We start from the raw sequence: 22,049 nt of genomic DNA on the forward strand, positions 1-22,049 counted from the left end.
GAGTATCGGGCTCTCTGCTCAGCGGGGACTCTGCTTGTCCTTCCCCCTCTCCCTCTGCCCCTCCCCCTGCTCATGATCTCTCTGTCTCTCTCTCAAAATAAAAAATAAAATCTTAAAAAAAAATAGAAGAAATGTTTAAGTGTATAAACTTGCAACTGGTAGATAAGTAAGTCCTGGAGATCTAATGCACAGTATAGTGAATATAGATAACGATATTGTATCATAATTATCAAACTTACTAAGAGACCAGATCTTAATTATTCCCACCACAAAAAGGAAATGATAATTATGTGACACGATAGAAGTGCTAAATAACGCTACAATGGCAATCCTATTACAATTTATAAGTGTGTCTAATCGACGTGTTTTACACCTTAAACTTACACAATGTTATATGTCAATTTAAAAAGAAATTGGGGGGCGCCTTCTCTCTCCTTCTGCTGCTCCCCCTGCTTGTGTTCTCTCTCTCTCTCCGTCAAATAAATAAAATCTTAAAAAAAAAATAAAATTAGTTACAGAATGTGGGAAAATAGCTTCTCTTCTGCAGAGCCAAGAATCCTAGCAGACCACAAGCCAAACTTTTTTTTTAAAGATTTTATTTTATTTATTTGAGAGAGAGAATGAAAGAGAGAGAGCACAAGAGGGGGGAGGGTCAGAGGGAGAAGCAGACTCCCCGCTGAGCAGGGAGCCCGATGCGGGACTCGATCCCGGGACTCCAGGATCATGACCTGAGCCGAAGGCAGTCGCTTAACCAACTGAGCCACCCAGGCGCCCTAAACTTTTTTTTTTTTAAGAGCTTTTTGGGTAACTTTTTTTTTAAAGATTTTTATTTATTTATTTATTTGTTTGTTTGTTTGACAGAGAGAGACACAGCGAGAGAGGGAACACAAGCAGGGGGAGTGGGAGAGGGAGAAGCAGGCTTCCCGCTGAGCAGGGAGTCCGACGCTCGGCTCGATCCCAGGACCCCGGGATCAGGACCTGAGCCGAAGGCTGACGCTTAACGACTGAGCCACCCAGGCGCCCCAAGCCAAACTTTTTAGTTATTAAATCGGCAAATATTTCTTGAGAATCTACTGTATGCCAGGTGCTGCCCTCAGCATTTTATATTCAGCAAATATTTATTGAGCTCCTATCGTGCACCAGGACCTCTTGTATATGCTGAGGACCTGGCAGTTAACAAAACCGACCCCCAAAAAGAGCCCCCACCCCCCAAAAAAACCCTCTTCCCTCATGAAGCTTATATTCTACTGTGGGATACATACAATAAACAAATCAGAAAACATAAAGGTGCTAAGAAAAAATATATAGCAGCAAAAGGATATAAGAATCGTTGGATGGTGGAGGGGTCTACAGTTTGGATGAGGAAGGCCAATATTGTGACAGACATTTTTTTAAAGGTTTTATTTATTTATTTATTTGAGAGAGAGAGAGAGAGAGCACAAGCAGGGGGAGTGGCAGTGGGAGAGGGAGAAGCAGGCTTCCCGCTGATCAGGGAGCCCGATGGGGCTCAATGCAGGGCTCGATCCCAGGACCCTGGGATCACCAGATGGGGAAAGTGTGGAAAGGATGCTGGTGTGGGAGGAAACAGCTTGTGTGTGTGTGCTGAGCTGAGCAACCACTTCGCAATTTCTAGGAGCTGCGGAGATTTAGAAACCTGTTTTTTTTTTTTTATTAAGATTTTATTTATTTATTTGACAGAGAGAGAGAGAGGCAGGCAGAGGGAGAGGGAGAAGCAGGCTCCCCACTAAGCAGGGAGCCCGACGTGGGGCTCGATCCCAGGAAGGCAGACGCTTAACTGACTGAGCCACTCAGGTGCCCCCGTAGAAACCTGGTTTTTGTTCTAAGGGTGGTGGGGAGCTCTGGGGGCATATCCTTGACACCTCTTCCCCTGCCACCACAGGTCTCTGAAGCCGGACTTTGTGCTGATCCGCCAGCACGCCTTCAGCATGGCACGGAACGGGGACTACCGCAGTTTGGTCATTGGGCTGCAGTATGCTGGGATACCCAGCGTCAACTCTTTGCATTCTGTCTACAACTTCTGTGACAAGCCCTGGGTGGTAAGTGACAGGAAGGGCGCTGCTGGCGAGGGACCGTCTCGTGCATGCATGCATGTGGGAGCTCGACATCGCTGTGATTTGGGGGAGCTGAGAAAGCCTGAAGCTCGGAATCCCAGCTTGGAGACTCTGTCCCGGTGAAGGGCATGCTGACCCATCTCTCCTGGCTCTCCTAGTTCGCCCAGATGGTTCGACTGCACAAGAAACTGGGGACCGAGGAATTCCCTCTTATCGATCAGACCTTCTACCCCAATCACAAAGAGATGGTGAGTCTGGGGGACGTAGGGTGGGCAGGAGGGAAGAGCATCGTGTGTACTGCGACCTTACTGCGAGTGGATGCGTTAGCAATGGCAACACTGTCAGGGAGTGCAGCCGCTGTGTGCTGTGGAGGGTGAAGTTGCTTCGTGACAGGGTTTATTAATACCATGGATTTACTGATGAGCTTACAGGTGTGATTTCAGTCACTCATCCCGTTTCTTATAGTATCTTTTCTCAGCAGTATTAAAAATCGGCTTCTACTGTAAATAAACAGATGTAATGTAATGAATCAGACTATATTACATATAGAAATCAAGTCATCGTTACTAATATTAGCAAATATTCTTCCTGTAGAAATGTCACCAATGTTGCAAATTAGGACTGGCAATGAAAATCATCAGTAGCGATGTTATAAATTAAGTTGCTTACCAATAGCAATTGAATTGTGGGTTACTATTGTAATAAAATATAATCACCAATATTACAACTTATCACTAATACTACAAATTACTGTTATTGGTGTAAATTATGAGTACCCGTGTTATGAATCAGATTGCAGTTCCTAACAAATTGAATAATCATTACTAGTGTCATTGAAGATTATTAACTATTATTACAAATTATGCTCTAATATAAATTATAAGTCTCTGTTTTGAGTTATATTATACTTAATAGAAGTTGCATTATCATTACTAATATCATCAAATATTATAACTAATATTACAAATTATTGCCAATGTTACAAGTTAAGATTACTAAGATAAATTATGAGTAACTATGTTTTGAATTATCTGATAGCTTCTAATAGAAATCATCATTAATATGGTTAACACTCCAGTTTATATTATGAATAATTACTAATATTAAAGTTATGATTACTAATATAAATTATGAGTACCACAGTTATGAATCAAATTTTAGTTGCAAATAGAAATTGAATCACCATTACTGATGTCATCAAATTTTACAACTAATTTTATACATTTTTAACAATGTTATATATTATGTTTGCTTATATAAATGATCATCACCACTTTTGTGAGTTAAATTACAGTTAAATGTCCATATTGACCCAATGTTACCCACTTGGTTAAATAAACATTGATATTAATATTAAAAATTCTTACCAGCATTACAAATTATGGTCACTGATATAAGTTAACAGTGCTATGAATTAAGTTTACTTACAGATGATGATCAAATCATTAGTTCTTAGGAAACCCGATTTGGTTATCATTATTATTATCCCACGTTCTTTGAGAGACAGAATAGCTGATAGTGGTTGAGAGCATGGACTCTAGCCAGAATTTCCATATTCTAGCATATTATATATACTATATTCTATATAGTCCTAGCATATTACTTAATGCTCTGTGCCTCAGTTTATCCACCTGCAAAATGTGGGTAATAATAGTTCCTGCCTCACAGAGTTGGTGTGAGAATGAAATTACTTAATGAATGTAAAGTGGTTAGAACAGTGCATCTGGTATATATTAACTGCTCCCTAAGTGTTAACAAAGTTCCCTTCTGTTCTTAATTTGTTGAGTATTTTTATCATGAAAGGATGTTGAACTTTGTCAAATGTTTTTTCTATATTTATTGATATGATCATGTGGGTTTTTTTCCTTTATTCTATGAATATGCTGTATTACATTACTTGAGTTCCATGCGAGTTGAGCCGCATTTGCTTAACTGGGCCAACTCTCGCTTGGTCTGTTGTATAATCCCTTTTAGGATTCAGTTTTTAGTATTTTGTTGAGAATTATGGTATCTATCATCAGAAAGGATATTGATCTATTGTTTTCTTATGATGTCTTTGGTTTTGGTATCAGGGTAATAGTAGCCTCACAGAATGAGATGGATAGTGGTCCTTTCTCTTCTATTTTGGGGGAGAGTTGTGAAAGATTAGTGTTAATTCTTTTTAAATACTTACATGTAGTATGCACTGGTAAAGACATCAACATCTAGTCCTGAGCATTTCTTTTCTTTTTTTAAGATTTTATTTACTTATTTGATAGAGAAAGAGATAGCATAAATAGGACAGAAGGGCAGAGGGAGAGGGAGAAGCAGGCTCCCCGCTGAGCTGAAGGCAGACGCTTAACCGACTGAGCCACCCAGGCACCCCCTTCCTGGGCATTTCTTTGTAGGACATTTATTATTATTATTATTATTATTATTATTACTAATCTAATGTCTTCATTTATTATAGTATTATTCAGATCTTCTGGTTCTTCTTGAGTCAGTTTTGGTAGTTTGTGTCTTCCTAGGAATTTGTCCCCTTCATCTAGGTTTTCTAATTTATTAACATACAGTTGTTATAGTAGTCTCTTAAATTTCTTTTCATTTCTGTAAGGTTAGTAGTTAGGTCCCCTCTTTCATTCCTTATTTTAATAATTAGTTTTCTCTCTTTTCTTTCTTAATCTAAAGGTTTATCAATTTTGTTGATCTTTTCAAAGAACCAACTTGTGGTTTTGTTGATTTTCTCTATTTTTTTTCAGTTCTCTATTTCATTTATTTCCACTCTAATCTTTATTACTTATTTTTTATTGAAGTATAATTAACATGCAGTGTTAGATGTTAGTTTCAGATGTGCAGTATAATGATTCAGCAATTCTGTACCTCTCTCAATGCTCATCCAAGATAAGTGTACTCTTCATCCTCTTTATCTATTTCGTCCACCCCCCCCACCCATCTCCCCTCTGGCAACCACCAGTTTGTTCTCTGTATTTAAGAGTCTAGGGGTTTGTCTCTTTTATTCTTTTTGTTTCTTATTTTAATTTAAAATCGATTAATGAACATATAGTGTATTACTAGTTTCAGGGGTAGAGTTTAGTGATTCATCTGTTGCATACAACACCCAGTGCTCATCCCATCAAGTGCCCTCCTTAAAGCCCATCACCCAGTTCCCCCATCCCCCCACCCCCCTCCCCTCCAGCAACCCTCAGTTTGTTTCCTAGAGTTAAGAGTCTCTTATGGTTTGTCTCCCTCTCTGATTTCGTCTTTTCCCCTATGTTCATCTGTTTTGTTTTTTAAATCCCACATACGAGTGAAATCATATGGTATTTGTCTTTCTCTGACTTATTTCACTTAGCATTAACCTCTCTAGCTCTGTCCATGTCTTTGCAAATGGCAAGATTCCATTCTTTTCTATGGCTGAGTAATATTCCATTGTAAATATATACCACATCTTCTTTATCCATTCATCTATCGATAGACACTTGGGTTGCTTCCATATCTTGGCTATTGTAAATAATGCTGCAGTAAGCATAGGGGTGCATATATCTTTTTGAATTAGTGTTTTTGTTTTCTTTGGGTAAATACCCAGTAGTGGAGTTACTGGATCACATGATAATTCTATTTTTAATTTTTGAAGAGCCTCCATACTATTTTCCACAGTGACTGCACCAATTTGCATTCCCACCAACAGTACGTGAGTGTTCCTTTTTCTTCACATTCTTGTCAACACTTGTTATTTCTTGTGTTTTTGATTTTAGCCATCCTGACAGGTGTAAAGTGATATCTCATTCTGGTTTTAATTTGCATTTCCCTGATGATTAATGATGTTGAGCATCTTTTCATGTGTCTGTTGGCCATCTGTATGTTTTCTTTGGAAAAATGTCTATTCAAGTCCTCTGCCCATTTTTAATTGGATTATTTGTGGGCTCTTTAGTGTTGAGTTGTATGAGTTCTTTGTATATTTTGGATATAAACCCCTTATCAGATTAACCCCTACTGATCTGAAAATATCTTCTCCCATTCAGTAGGTTGCCTTTTTGTTTAATTGGTGGTTTCTTTTGATGTACAAACGCTTTTTATTTTGGTGTAGTCCCAATACTTTAATTTTGCTTTTGTTTCCCTTGCCTGGGGAGACATACCTACAAAAACATTTCTATGGCAGATGTCAAAGAAATTATTGCCAGTGTTTGCTTCTAGGAATTTTATGGTTTCAGGACTCACATTTAGGTCTTTAATCCATTTTGAGTTTATTTTTGTGCATGGTGTAAGAAAGTGATCCAGTTTCATTCTTTTGCATGTAGCTGTCCAGTTTTGCCAATACCATTTGTTGAAGAGATTGTCTTTTCCCATTGTATATTCTTGCCTCCTTTCTCACAGATTAACTGACCGTATAGGTGTGGGTTTATTTCTGGACTCTCTATTCTTTTCCATTAATCTACATGTCTATTTTTGTGCCGGTACCATACTGTTTGGATTACTACAGCTTTGTAATATATCTTCAAATCTGGGATTGTGATACTATCAGTTTTGTTCTTTTTCAAAATTGCTTTGGCTATTTGGGGTCTTTTGTGGTTCCATAGAAATGTTAGGATTATCTGTTCTAGTTCTGTGAAAAATGCTTTTGGCATTTTGATAGAGATTACATTAAATCTGTAGATTGCTTAGGGTTGTATGGACATTTTAACAATAATGGGTCTCCCAATCCATGAGCATGAAATACCTTTCCATTTGTTTGTGTCATTTTCAATTTCTTTCATTAGTGTTTTATAGTTTTCAGAGTATAGGTCTTCCACTTCCTTGGTTAAGTTTATTCCTAGGTATTTTATTATTTTTGGTGCAATTGTAAATGTGATTGTTTATTTCTCTTAATTAGTTTCTTAGTTTCTCTTTCTGCTACTTCATTTTTAGTGTATAAAAATGCAACAGATTTCTATATATTAATTTTGTATCCTGTGACTTTTCTGAATTCAGCTATCAGTTCTAGTAGTTTTTTTGGTGGAGTCTTTAGGGCTTTTTATATATAGTATCATTTCATCTGCAAACAGTGAAAGTTGTACTTCTTCCCTACTAATTCGGATGCCTTTTATTTCTTTTTCTTGTCTGATTACTGTGGCTAGGACTTCCAGTATGTTGAATAAAAGTGGTGAGAGTGGACATCCCTGTCTTGTTCCTGATCTTAGGGGAAAAACTGAGTATGATGTTAGCTGTGGGCTTTTCATATATGGCCTTAGTTATGTTGAGGTATGTTCCCTCTAAACCTACTTTGCTGAGAGTTTTTATCATGAATGAGTGTTGTAGTTTGTCAGATACTCTTTCTGCATCTATTGAGATGATCATATGGTTTTTATCCTTTCTCTTGTTAATGTGATGTATCACATTGATCGATTTGGGAATACTGAACCACCTTGCATCCCTGGAATCAATCCCACTTGATTGAGGCACATGATTTTGTTAAAGTATTGTTAAATTCGGTCTGCTAATATTTTGTTGAGAATTAATGCATCTATGTTCATCAGAGATACTGGCCTGTAGTTTTCTTTTTTGTTGTGTCTTTATCTGGTTTTGGTATCAGGATAATGCCAGTCTCATAGGATGAATTTGGAAGCTTCCCTTCTTCTATTTTTTGGAATAGCTTGACAAGAATAGGTATTAATCTTTATTCCTTCTTTCCTTCTGCTTGCTCTGGGCTTAATTTGCTCTTCTTTTTCTAATTTCTGAAGATGGAAGAATAGGTTATTGATTTGATATCTCTCTTCTTTTTAAATATACACATTTATAACTATGAAATTCCCTATAAGCATCACTTCAGCTGCATACCTTATATTTTCATATGTTGTGTTTTTTTAATCATTCATCTCAAAGTATCTTCTAATTTCCCTAGTGGTTTCTTCTTTGACCCATTGGTTATTTATGAACATATTTACTTTCCACGTATTTGTGGAACTCCCCGTTTTTTTTTTCTGTTTATAGTTTCTAATTTCATTCAGCTGTGGTCAGAGAACATACTTTGTATGATTTCAGTACTTTTACATTTATTGGGACTTGTTTTCTGGCTTTGTGCACTTGAGAAGAATGTGTATTCTGCTGTTGTAGGGTGGACTGTTCTATAGATGTCAGTTAGGTTTAGTTAGTTTATAGTGTTATTCAGGTCTTCTCTTTCTTTGTTGATCCTCTGTCTAGCTGTTTTCTCCATCATTTAAAGTGAGGCATTGAAGTCTCCAACTAGGGGCGCCTGGGTGGCTCAGTTGTTAGGCATTGAAGTCTCCAACTATTGTTGTTGAATTGTTTACTTCTCCCTTCGATTCTGTCTTTTTGTTTCATTTATTTTGGGGCTCTGTTCTTAGGTACATATGTTTTTATCATTGTTATGTCTCCTTGATAGATTAAACTTTTTATCAATTTAGAATGTCCTACTTTACCTCCAGTAGCAATTTCTGTTTTAAAGTCTATTTTATCTGATGTTGTATGGCTACGTCTCTTTTGGTTACTATTTGCGTGGCAAATTTTTTTCCATCCATTTACTTTCACCTTATTCATGTCTTTGAATCTAAAGTGTGTCTCTTGTAGACAGCATATAATCAAGTGACATTTTTCATCCATTCTGTCTATATCTGCCTTTTATGCTCAATATTTTATTTAGCTGTTCAATATTTTTTATTTTTTTATTTTTATTTTTTTTAAGATTTTATTTATTTTATTTTGACAGAGAGAGACACAGCGAGAGAGGGAACACAAGCAGGGGGAGTGGGAGAGAGAGAAGCAGGCTTCCTGCTGAGCAGGGAGCCCGATGCGGGGCTCGATCCCAGGACCCCAGGATCATGACCTGAGCCGAAGGCAGACGCTTAACGACTGAGCCACCCAGGTGCCCCTGTTCAATATTTTTTAAAGATTTATTTATTTATGTTAGAGAGAGAGAATATGAACACGGGGCGAGGGGCAGAGGGAGAGGGAGAGAGAATCTCAAGCAGACTCCCCGCTGATCACGGAGACCAACACAGGGCTTGATCTCACAACCCTGAGATCATTGAGCCAAAACCAAGAGTCAGATGCTTAACCAACTGTGCCACCCAGGCACCCTAGATATGGAGTTCTTATATGATGGTCTTTTTCTTTCAGGGCTTTGAATATGTTGTCCCATTGCCTTCTGGCCTCCAAGGTTTCTGATGAGAAATCAGTTATTAATCTTACTGAGGATCACTTGTATGTGATGAGTCACTTTCCTCTTATACTTTCAAGATTCTCTCTTTGTCTTTGACTTTCATAAGTTTGTTTATGATGTGTCTAGATGTAGCTCTCCATAAGTTTATCCTATTTGAAGTTCAGTGAGTTTCTTGGATGTATAGATTAATATTTTCCATCAAATTTGGGAGATTTTCAGCCATTATTCCTTTCAATATTCTTTATTGCACCTTTCTCTCTACTCTGTCCTTTTGGGACTCCCATTATGTGTGTGTTGATATGTTTGATGGTGTTTCACAGGCCTCTGAAACTCTGTTCATTTGTTTATTTTTTTTTCTTTCAGTTCCTCACAATGGGTTATTTTGGTTGACCTACCTTCAAATTCATTGATTCTTTCCTCTGGCAGCTCAAATCTACTGTTGAGTCCCTCTAGTGAATTTTTAATTTCAGTTATTGTGTTTACAATTCTGGAATTCTATTATTTTATCATTTCTATCTCTTTATTGAAAGTCTTTATTTGTTAGAATACCATTCTCATACTTTTGGTTAGTTCTTTAGACATGATTTCTTTTAGTTTTTTGAAAATATTTTCAATAGCTGACTTATAGTCTGTCTGTTAATCCCAGTATCTGGGCTTCCTCAGGGACAAGTCTATTGGCTACTTCATTTTTCTGTTTGGGTCATACTTTAATATTTCTTTTCATGTCTCATAATTTTTTGTTGAAAACTTAACATTGTAGATAATATTACATGGCAGTTCTGGAAATCAGATTCTCTCCCCCATTCTGGGCTTATTTTTCTTGCTCTTTGTTTTTTTAGTGACATTCCTAAACTAATTCTGTAAAGATTGTATTCTTTGTCCTATATGGCCACTGAGTCTCTGCTTCATTAGATTTGTGGTCAGGTAATGAATGGCAGATATTTCTTTAAACACCTAGAACCGTTAAGTCTCCAAGCTTTTGCTGATGGGCCCTGTGCACCTGTTGGAGCATGCCTTCAATGCTCTGGCAGGCTGTTTACAACTTTGACATAGCCTTTACTTCCTGGTTTTGCAGAGCCTCGAGGTCAGCCAGAGATCCTGAGCATGCACACAGCCTTATGCATATTTGTGGTTTTCTAGATTCCTAGGAATTTGTCAGTGCTTTTCAAAGCCTCCTATGAAGATATCCTTACCCAACTTTTCCTGTTAGGTTTTTCGTTCAACTTGTAATGTTTGTCCTAACTATAATCACTGCCTCAAGCACTTGCTATGTTAAACAATTGCTACTGATTGTTTTTGAAAAAAAAACCCCAGGGAAAGCTGTTCACACTAGGTGAACTCTGAGTCAAATCAAATAGACAAGGCCTGTGAATGGAGTTTTCTAGGAAAGTGCCAGACCGGTCAAATAAAGATAGTTCTCCAGGAATGGGACTTTGGAGGAAACTCCAACCCTGTTCTACTTCCCCTTCTGGCTGCTAGGCTGCTGGTTTTCATCAGGATTACAAGGCTGTTGATCTTCAAGGCTGTTGTGGAGGTAGGGAGAAGGGGATGGAAACAGGGAAAGTTCAAATGCCACAAAGCATACTGTTCTTACTGAGATTCAGCCATTTTTCTTGAATAGACGCTTCCTGAATTGTTATAAGCCTTTGGTCAATGTCTAGAGTTCTGAAAAAAGTTAATTTTGACAATTTTTGCCAGTATTCTCATTGCTTTTATGGAAGAGAAGATTTTTAAAGGTCCTTACTCTGGCATTTCCCCTGACATGGCTTCCAGACATATCTTCCTCTTTCCCAGCCCCAGCCCTAAGATAATAGTATCTCAAAGCCAGGGTATGGGAGCTAGATGTACTCATTGATACTAGAATATCTTTACCTCCAGGCCCTCTCGTTATATAAAGCTAAGAAATTTATATATATGGAATTTCATGTGTTCACACTGATACCTCTAATTCTAATCCAACACATCACAGGGTTCTGTCTAGCTTTCCCCCATTCTATACTTCTATTTTTCTTCTATAACAGTGAGAACCCTAGCCTCCAGTATCATCAGTGTGTTTACTCATTTGCTCAGTCCTACAATACATAGAATGTATTTTTAGAATTTCAACCTCCACACTACTATGAAAAACAAACTTAGCAAGGTAGAGCTAGAGATTTGTTTGCCCTTTTTAGGTCTTTAGATGAGGATATTTGGTCAAAGTACTGTATTCAAAAGTTTCTTGGTTTATTTTATTTTTCGTTCAACATGATTACATTATTCATTTTATTTCAAATATAATTAGTTTATCTTTGTATTAAATTTTAGTCTTTTCCCTATCTATGGCTTAATTATATATTTTTTCATGTAAGACATTAGCATGATTCCAAAAGTCAAAACATAAAAAGGCATACACGGATAAAATTTAAAACCTAGATAAAATGGATAATTTCCTAGAGAAACACAGTTTACCAAATTGACCCCATTAGAGCTTAACAGACCTGTTTCCATAAAACAAAAGAGAAAGTGAGTAAGAAACTACCTCATAAAAAAGCACCGGGCCCAGATGGTTTCACAGGAGAATTCTCCAAACTTACAGAGTAGTTAATCCCAATGCCAAATAAATTATTCCAGAGAACAGAAAATGAAAAGAAATTTCCACATGGTTTTTCTAAAGCAATTAGAACATTGATTGCACTCTAAGAAGCATGGACTATTTTCACTCATGAATAGCAATGCAATAATCCTAAATGAAATTTTAGCAAATGAATTCAGAACTACATTAAGAAAATGATGTAGCATGACCAAGTAAGTGAGTTTCCTTCTGGGAATAAGGATGGTTCTTTATAGGTAATATGTTAATATAATACAACATAATAATAGATCTAAGGAGAAAATCATATGATCATTTCCATAGATATTTTAAAAGACTTTGGCAGAATTCTGATATGATCATTCAAAAATAGAAGTCAACTGATAACTTCTTAACATGATAAAATTTGTATACCTCAATCCTAAAGTTATCATCAACTTAATGGAACAACATGGAAGGTATTTCCACTAAGATCAGAAACAAGGCAATACCCTCTGTCTCCACTCCTTTCCAACATTGTACTTGGAGGTATTAGGCCAATGCAGTTAGACAAGGAAAAAAAATTATAGATGTAAGATTGGGTAAAGAAGACACAAAAATATCTCTATTTTTTTTAAAGATTTTATTTATTTATTTGAGAGAGAAAGAGAGCACGAGAAGGGGGAGGGTCAGAGGGAGAAGCAGACTCCCCCAAGCAGGGAGCCCAATGTGGGACTTGATCCTGGGACTCCAGGATCATGACTTTTTTTTTTTTAAAGATTTTATTTATTTATTTGAGAGAGAGAGAGAATGAGAGATAGAGAGCACGAGAGGGAAGAGGGTCAGAGGGAGAAGCAGACTCCCCGCTGAGCAGGGAGCCCGATGCGGGACTCGATCCCGGGACTCCAGGATCATGACCTGAGCCGAAGGCAGTCGCTTAACCAACTGAGCCACCCAGGCACCCCAGGATCATGACTTAACCGACTGAGCCACCCAGGCGCCCCCAAAATATCTCTATTTAAGACAATATCCATAGTATACCTGGAACTTCCCAAGACAACCAATAACAAAGCTAATTCAAACAGTAAAGTATTCAGTAATCTAGCAGAATATAAAACCAACATATAGAAATTAGTTTTCATACACTCAAAGAACCAGATATAACATATAATAGAAGAGAAAACCCCATTTATGATAACAAAAAAGGATAAGATCCATCAGGATAAAGTCAACAAGGGGTAATGCAAACTTATGTGAGGAAAAGTTTAAAACACTCCTGAAAGACACAAAGGTAGACTTACACAAAAACAAAGACATTCCTTGTTCTTGAGTAGGATGAATTAGTATCATAAAGGTGTCAGTTTCCCTTCTCAAGTCTTCATTTATAAATGCAATGTGATCCCCAAAAATATACCTATAAGCTTTTATCTGCAACTGATAAAAGTTGATAGTGAACTTCACATGAAAATGCAAACGTGGAAGAATATCCATAAAAAAAAGAAAAGCTATAATGGGGGGTGGGATTAGTCCTAAGCCTCTGCCAGCGAACATTTTATGAAGGTTTTCTAATTTAAACAGTATGATGCTGACACATGAATAGGCAGTCTGACAGACTATAGAAAGAAAAATTAAAAGTCCAGATATAGATCCATGTACATATGGAAATTTAGTGGATGGTAAAAGTGGCAAGCTTTGTTTTTGACATTTAAATTCTTCATCTGAAATGGATTTTTTCTCTTTTTTTAGCACTCTTACAGACATCTTTATTACATGTGTTCTTGAACACTTCTCTACATGCATTACAGAATGGCTGTCACATCCATTCACTTATGTAACACTGTGCTTAACATAACCAACAAGTAGCACTCTCACAAATGTCTATTACATGTGTTCTTTGGAATTGATTTTCATCTACAGTGGGAAGTAGGGGGAGACCCAGTTTCATATTTTTCCTTTTCTCCCCACCAATGTGGTCAGTATGCCACCTCTGTCATGTACTAAAATCTCATGTACTTAATGGGGGCAAGTTCTGGACTCTGTTCCAGTCCATCGGTCACTTTCTTTATACCTGTACTGATGCAGGACTAGCTTAGTAACTATATTTTCTCATTAACTACTGATATCTAGTAGGGCAGTCACACCTCCTGGCTGTTCTGTAGCTGTAGAGAGCAGAAAGAACAGGACCGAAGAGGCCGGAAAGAAGACAGAGCTAATGGGAAGCAATGGTGGCAGCTAGATGGCAGAGGCATTAGACTTCCCACAGGTCAGCTTGCCACTCACATTTCCTCTTTTGTCCCCCCACCCCACTGTGCAGCATGGAGGACCATAAGCTAGGCCTGGATTTGTGGAAGCGGTCTTCCCCCACCCTGTACTTTGAAGCTCTGGTGGGAAGGTTGCCCAGCCTCCATCATGTGGTGGGAGGCACATATGGAGACTCTCTGGCTCTGCTACCCTATCTATTCCCATCAGGCTGCAGGCCACCAGGAATCCTCAAGGCTGCTTGGCTCAGCATGTCTAAATAGTCACCAGTCAGGGATGGGTCACATGGGAGGACTCTGTTAAGCACAATCTGACTTCTTTTCACCCCAACTTCCCTATAACATGGTGATCTGCTTGCATCAACCTGATCGTGCAGACCTAGGGGTGGGGGCTGCTGCAGGACTAGGGACTTCCCCTCCCTTGCTTCCTACACTCTAGGCGATTTATGGCTCAGCAAATATTTATAGAGGGTTCACAATGGAGCAGGTGGAGTCTGACTCCAAGGCCTCTCAGGATCCAGTCCCTTCTCCAGAATTCATGGTCCCTGTGCTGTGGGGAAAGAGAGGGTGCTTGGGAGTGAGAATCAACAGAGTTGGGGATGTGGGGATTGTGTGAAAAAAGAGAGGGTGGGAGTAAATAAGGAAGTGAAGGAAGGAGCATAGGAGATGTGTCAACAGGGTGGGGAGTCTTCTTTTGAGGGACCAATTTCATGGAGATATAACAAGTGCAGGAAAGAGGACATATCACAAGTGTGCAGCTCCTTACATTTGCACAAAGTGAACATATTCCTGTTGCTTGCATCCAGATCAAGGAACACAACATGACCAGATAGATCCCCAGCACAGTTAGAAGTTGATGGTCTGGGCGCCTGGCTGGCTCAGTTGGTTAAGCGACTGCCTTCAGCTCAGGTCATGATCCTGGAGTCCCGGGATCGAGTCCCACATCGGGCTCCCTGCTCAGCGGGGAGTCTGCTTCTCCCTCTGACCCTCCCCCCTCTCACGTGCTCTCTCTCTCTCAAATAAATAAATAAAGTCTTTTAAAAAAAAAGAAGTTGATGGTCTTTGGGAGGCTTGAGGGGCCAGTTGTGGGAAGTTGGTGGGCTTGAGGGGACTGAGAAAGGTGGAGAGTCCCCGACTCACTGTGGCTGAGTAGAAGCCCCCGTCCAAGGCCGGAGGCTGTTGTATATGAAGATTCAAGAGCAGATACTGAGTGACCAGCGAAGGCAGCCAAGTTCATGGCTTCGTGTTCTTTTTTTTTTTTTTTTTAAGATTTTATTTATTTATTTGAGAGAGGGAGAGAGAGAGAGGGGGAGAGAGAGAGGGAGAGAGAGAGAGAGAGAGAGCACGAGCAGGGGGGAGGGGCAGAGGGAGAGGGAGAAGCAGGCTCCCAGTTGAGCAGGGAGCCCAACGCGGGGCTCGATCCCAGGGTCCTGGGATCGTGATCTGAGCTGAAGGCAGATGCTTAACCGATTGAGCCACCCAGGCGCCCCTCATGGCTTCCTGTTCTCGCCCATGCTCAGATTCAGATAAGCAGGTGTCCCTCCATGGACACTGTGCGAGGTTGGGATTTAGGTATGTGGTTTTGTGGGGGGTGGCAGGAAGGCACTTAGAAGTGGTTGGGCAGAACACCACTCCATATACTTCTCATAGCTTTTGCTCCAAGGAGAGTAGGGTGGCGGGCACTAAGGATGGGCAGAGGGGCCAGGGAAGATTGAAAGGGCATAGCTCATGGCGAGGAAACAGGGAGAAGCAAGGAGCAGGGTGGAAAGAAGGGAGCAAGGAGAGGGAGCAGGAGCAGGGAGAGGGATGGGGAACATGGAGGAAGAGCAGGGGCAGGGGATGGGGAACAGGGCGAAGGAGCGGGGGTTGGGGAGGGAGGAGCAGGGCGCAGAAAGAAGAGGGAAGAGTGGCACTGTGACCACACATACCTGAGAGGCACACTCAACGCCCGGGGCACCTTTTCCTATAGATATTCAGGAAGCCTCCCTGATAGGCTCCTCTCAGAGCCCCTTCCAAGGATACACCACTCATTTCCTGAAGTGCAAGTTCCCATCTCTCAAAAAGCCTAGAGAGGACAGATGCCATGCCTGACTCCTGGAGATCAGTAAAGTGTGACCAGATGTCCCTTGGCTAGGACCGTGATCTGCAAGTGCTCAATCCCAAAGATTCAGAACACTATGGTTTGGGGACAGAATTTGGTGTGATTGGCCTAAACTGGGGGCACAGTATCCTGGGGGGTGGGGCACTTGTAAGAAAATACCCTGGTGAGGGGATACCTGGTTCCAGGGATGAGATGGGGAGAAGCCTGAGGATGAGGAGTCCGTGCAGGGTAGAGACTCTCCTCATGGATGTCCCCACAGCTGTTCTTGGTGGGCATATAGATAGATAGAACCACATTGCTCTTTATATTTGGGTACTCCTGTGAACCAGAGGTTCAAGATCCCTTTAGGAATCTTGAGTGTCTGTGAAACAAGGAAAGGGAGAGGTACACAGAGGCTGAAGAGCATTTATGGGATGAGGGACTGAGGTCTTAGTATCACATCAGTAGCTTTTGGGTCTCAGAGACCCACTCATTTCCTCAGCCAGAGCAGGGTCAGAGGCTTGTGTTTTGTGGGAGACAGGTGTGAGGAAGAGGTGGGCAAAGTCCCTGGGTGATTTGAACTCATGATGCCTCATGGTCTCAGTGAGGAGGATGAGCCCCAGGAATTAAGCCATGAGAACTAGGGATGGGAGAAATGTGCCAGGGAACCCTTTTGGGTTGAGGCAAGATTTCCCCCATCCCTAAGACTCCTGAAAAAAGTTTGCAGAGCACCTCCCCTCCAATTTCTACCACCTCAGGGGGCTTTACCTATCCTTCTGGAACCTCACTGTGAGCCCGTGTCAGAAGCCTCTCCGAGGTCTGCCCAGACTTATGCATGTCTGAGTTACTACAAATAGCGTGGGTTTGTGGATGGTAACATCCAAAGGCTTGCTCAAGGGTGGTCACGGACAGAGCCAGGAGCAAAGCACGGACCAGCAGAAAGGTGGGACTCATGGCGAGGGCCTGAGAGACATGGGTAGCGGGGAGAGTTGAAAAATGGCCTTTCTCTGGCCCAGCTCACCCCTAATCAGGAGAGGATTCAGGGAGCATCTAACACTACTGCTTTCCAGGGGCCTGGGGTCAGGGGGAGGCCCCCATTGTGAGGGGAAAGGACACTGAGTCTGGGCCTCTGGCCAATGACCCCACCTCCATCCATCAGAGCTGTAGCTCTCCACAAAGTTTCAGCAAGAGGCCCAAGCTCAGTGGTAGATAAATAGTCAACAAGAGGGAGGTGCGGTATCAGCATTCCTGCTCATGTGAACCCTCTATTTTATTCTTTCAAGAGCGCATACCTCCAGCCTTCTACGGGACTGGGGATGAGGAGTTGGGCAGTGTATCTGAGGTTCTAATGGCTTCTTTTTTTTTTTTCTAACAGCTTCTTATACACACTTTCAACCTATATTCTTTATTTAAAAAAGCTCCACCTTCACTCCCACACTGAAAGACAACTTGTGCCTAATTGTTTCCTTTGGTGGGAGCTCTACAGTGTGATAAGAGTTGGTCCTCAGATTTTCACTACTATTGTATAGGAGGTGTCCAGGGTTGGATAGTGAGACAGAGGTGTCAGCCACTATGGAGAAAAAGAAAGGACTGGTCTTATTAGAGAAATCTGCCTCTTCATCTGGGGCACCTGGCTGGCTCAGTCATGCAGTCAGTGGAGTGTTGTGCGGCTCCTGATCTCGGGGTTGTGAGTTCAAGCCCCAGGTTGGGTGTAGAGATTACTTAAAAAATTTTCTAAAACTCAAAAGAAAAAGAGAAAGAAATCTACTTCTTCATCTGTCATTGACGGGGTGGGGAGAGATGTTTCAACATATATGGTAATATGGTAATACATTGGGAGCTGTTCTAGCAAGGAGATTTTTCCAACTGGAGATATCTAAGGATGGGGAAATGTCAATGGGGGTCGATCAATAGGGGACTATATGGAAGGCTGGGGTTCAATGAATGGAAAGATTTTCAAACGGACTTATCAATGAGATGGATATCAGTGGTGGGTATTTCTGAATGGGAAGATTTGACGAGGGGGGTTATCAATGGGAGCATTTTGATGGGCATGTCTGAATGAGGAGATATGTCAGTGGGTAGAGATACAGGAATAGGGTGATTTGTCAATAAAGATTGTCAGTGGGGGATGGTGGCTGGCTGGCTCAGTAGATGAAACATGCATCATTTGATCTCGGGTGTGTAAGTTCAAGCTCCAGGTTGGGTGTAGAGGCTAATTACTTTTTTAAAAAAAGATTTTATTTAGGGGCACCTGGGTGGCTCATTCGGTTAAGCGTCTGCGTTCGGCTCAGGTCATGATCCCAGGGTCTTGGAATCAAGCCCCCTTTCAGGCTCCTTGCTCCGTAGGGAGCCTGCTTTTCCCTCTCCCTCTGCTGCTCCCCCTGCTTGTGCTCTCTCTGTCAAAAATAAATAAATAAAATCTTTTTAAATATTTATAAAATATAAATTTTTTATTTTTTATATTTATAAAAATTTTTATATTTCTAAAAATTATTTTCAAATTATTTAAAAATTTATAAAATTATTAATTTTTTATATTTATAAAAATTATTAATTTTTATATTTATAAAATATTTTATAATAAAATATTTTTGAGAGAGAGAGAAAGAGAGAGTGTGGGCAGGAGCTGAAGGGGAGGGGCAGAGGGAGAAGCAGACTCCCCGCTGAGCAAGGAGCCTGATGTGGGACTTAATCCCAGGACCCTGGGATCATGACCTGAGCCTAAGGCACTTAACTGACTGAGCCACCCAGGCGTCCCAAAATAAAATCTTTTAAAAAAGATTGTCAATGGGAATTATGTCATAAATAGGGAATATCTAATTTATAAATAGATTTGTCACCTGGGTGGTCAGTAGGGGATATGCAAACGGTGGGTAATTATGAAGAGAGATATTTGTCACTGGGATCCATCAATGGGTGATGGATTGCTGCCAGGTATTTGTAAACGGGGAGATTTGTCAATGGGGGTCATCAATGGGGATATGTCAATGAGATATTTATAAATAAGGCTCAACAGAGGTATTTGTTATGGGGGATTTGTGAAAGAGGGCATTTGTACAGTGATGAGAGGGAACTTTTCCAAGGAGAGATTTACCAAAGACTTAGAAATTTGTCACCTGCAGTCTTGGCAACAGAAGAGATTTGTAAGTGTGGTGATTCGTCATGCACAGTGAGGACTTCATAGTGGGGAACATTATCACTGGGGGGAGGGGTTCCCATAGAAGTCTTTGAAAATGTTGATGTTTTTCAGTTGGGGAGACTTGCACACTGGGAAAAAATATACAAGTTTCAGGATAATAAGAACATCACAAATGAGCATACTAAATATTTGTAACGTCTCTGGGGGTAGCTTATCAGGATCACAAATTAAACCAAGGTTTTCAGAGTGCATTAAATTATTACTACTGATATCATACATTATTTCCTTACTCTAAATAATCGTTACTGATACGAATTATCACTACTAAAGTTACACATTAAATTATATTTCTCATACTGCTACTAGTCATAGTAACCAATACTTGTAAGTGCTATGTTTCCATGCACTGTTCCAGGCATTAGACATGTATGACCTCATTTATTGCTCACGTTGTCCCTGCGAGTTAGGCATTCTTTTATCCCTATTTTACAGATGTGGAAACTGAGGCACAAAGAGGTAATGTGATTTCCCCAAGGACACAGAGCTAGTACATGGAAAGGGCAGGACTTGAATGCAAATGACGTTCTCCAGCGTTCATGTTCTTAACCGTTACACGTCGCCTGTCTAGAAATTAAGCCACTGTTAGTAATATTACCTGTGAATTTCTTATTTATGAGCGTTTCGTGTTCTGGCCTGAAAAAATACCCAAGGGAAGAACACACCCATTAATCATCCTCCAACCCTAGCACGGACCTCAGAAGGATTCTAGGTAGGGACTGTGAGGCCCAGTTTTAGGGAGAAGTATTGAGACTCAGGTGAGGGAAGGGCCGGCCACCAAGCCACCCATTGAGCTGAACTCCCCTCTCCTCCCCCCCCCCCCCGGTGCTGCACACCTCACAGGGCTCCCCCCCCCCCATGTGCTTCCTCTCAGCTGGATCACGCAGAGATTCACACCCAGACACATGGAATGCTGGGGCGGGGGGGGGGCGGTACTCACTTCACTCACTTGAGTAGATTTTCTAGAAGAGCGATGGGGAGAATGTAGTGACCCCAGGATGACAGAAATCCTGCCTGGACCTCCTGCCGGGGTCTGTGGGAGGCGGCCTTGTATGCTGTTCTGGCCTCCGTGGGGCCTGGTGGTCAGCCCTGGCCTTGAAGCACTGATGTCTCGAACCAGGGCACCACCTGCTGGTGGGCAGGTCGGCAGGAGCGCGGCCCGCACCCTGGGCTCCATCCTTTTCCACTGCCTCGGTCTACCTCCACTTCCTCCTAGGGATTAAAATAGCTGAGGGCTCAGAGAATGGGCCCCGCGGTCAGGCAACAACAGCGTAAGAATGCAGGGAGCTGCTACTAGGGTTTGGTGACCTGTTAGGAGCAGCTGAGCCAAGAGCAACAAGGCCACCAGGGCCCTTATGGTCATACCCATGAGCGAAGGTGGCCATTTTCCCCTTTTAGTGGACGGGGTTTAGATCCTGCCAAGGCATAACCAAGGTCTAGATGTTGACATAGAAATTGTCGCTGCAGGGGCGCCTGGGTGGCTCAGTCGTTCAGCGGCTGCCTTCGGCTCAGGTCATGTTCCCAGGGTCCTGGGATCGAGCCCCGCGTCGGGCTCCCTGCTCAGTGGGAGGCCCTCTCCCTCTCTACCTGCAGCTCCCCCTGCTTCTGCGTGTGTTCTCTCTCTCTGTGTGTAAATAGATAAATAAAATCTTTTAAAAAAAAAGAAATTGTCGCTGCAGATTCAGGTCAAGGGGACGCTCAAGTGTTCTGTGGAATGTGTGCACCAGTCTGAGGTTCTGGTTCCCAGGGGTTCACTTGAGTCAGGATCTTTGGGGTGTAAGGGACAGAAGCCAGGGACTGGGAAGGGCCCAGCTGGGGAACAAGAAGGCCTGAGGAAGGGCGTGTTTGGAGGATCTGTCACTCAGGTATTTTTTTTTTTAAGATTTTATTTACCTATTTATTTGACAGAGAGAGAGAGAGACAGTGAGAGAGGGAACACAAGCAGGGGGAGTGGGAGAGGGAGAAGCAGGCTTCCCGCCGAGCACGGAGCCCGATGCGGGGCTCGATCCCAGGACCCTGGGACCATGACCTGAGCCGAAGGCAGACGCTTAACGACTGAGCCACTCAGGTGCCCCTGTCACTCAGGTTTTATGGGGGAAGATGAACCAGAAAGGTGGGGTTTGGGTCTAGAGGCCCCAGTTTGGGTAAGTGAACAGCTGTATAGGAGGTACATGGGCGGTGTAGGCTGACGTACCTGGCTGGTCCTGATTTTGAACCCTACCTACACTTCACTGCTGTATTGCCTTCAGTGTTAGTCAAAGGAGTGAGGGGAGGGCCACCTGGGTGGCTTGGTCGGTTAAGCGTCTGCCCTCAGCTCAGGTCATGATTGGGACGGAGCCCCGCGTTGGTCTCCTTGCTCAGAGGGGAGTCTGCTTTTCCCTCTCCCTCTGCTTCTCCTCCCTGCTCTTGCTCTCTCTCTCTCTCTCAAATAAACAAGTAAATCTTAAAAAAAAAAAAAAAAGAGTGAGGGGAGGAGAGGTAGGGGAAGGGGGAGAAGGGCAGAGCTTGGGGATTTCCAGATCACACCTTCCCTTCACCCCTCCTATTCCCCAAATGGCCAGTTCCGAGGAATCTCCCACAGGCCATGGGTGGGGAGCCGGGGCTACCCCTTCTTTCAGAGGCCCTGGCTGGGTTATGTGGTGGGAGGGGAGGGGGGCGCCCTGAGCACCCCCCTCCCCCGAGCTTTCCCTTTTCACTCAAGTCAGACTCGCGGTACAAAAGCTAAGGGTGGGGATGGTAACACCCACAGATGCGGAT

General features: G+C 41.8%; 1 protein-coding gene across 2 annotated transcripts in view; it reads left to right on the plus strand.

Annotated features, from left to right (window-relative positions):
- SYN1 (synapsin I) overlaps positions 1-22,049 on the plus strand; it is a 48,641-nt gene that overhangs the window by 12,306 nt on the left and 14,286 nt on the right. For both annotated transcript variants that reach the window (XM_025857937.2, XM_025857938.2), the window contains exons 4-5: positions 1,901-2,057; positions 2,231-2,320. In XM_025857937.2, the coding sequence (XP_025713722.1) occupies positions 1,901-2,057; positions 2,231-2,320 (247 nt within the window). The remainder of the gene's footprint in view (positions 1-1,900; positions 2,058-2,230; positions 2,321-22,049) is intronic.

Source organism: Callorhinus ursinus, unplaced genomic scaffold (genome assembly GCF_003265705.2).
Source record: "Callorhinus ursinus isolate GAN/ISIS: 27379988/994484 unplaced genomic scaffold, GSC_fseal_2.0 scaffold16, whole genome shotgun sequence".
Lineage (NCBI taxonomy): Eukaryota > Metazoa > Chordata > Mammalia > Carnivora > Otariidae > Callorhinus > Callorhinus ursinus.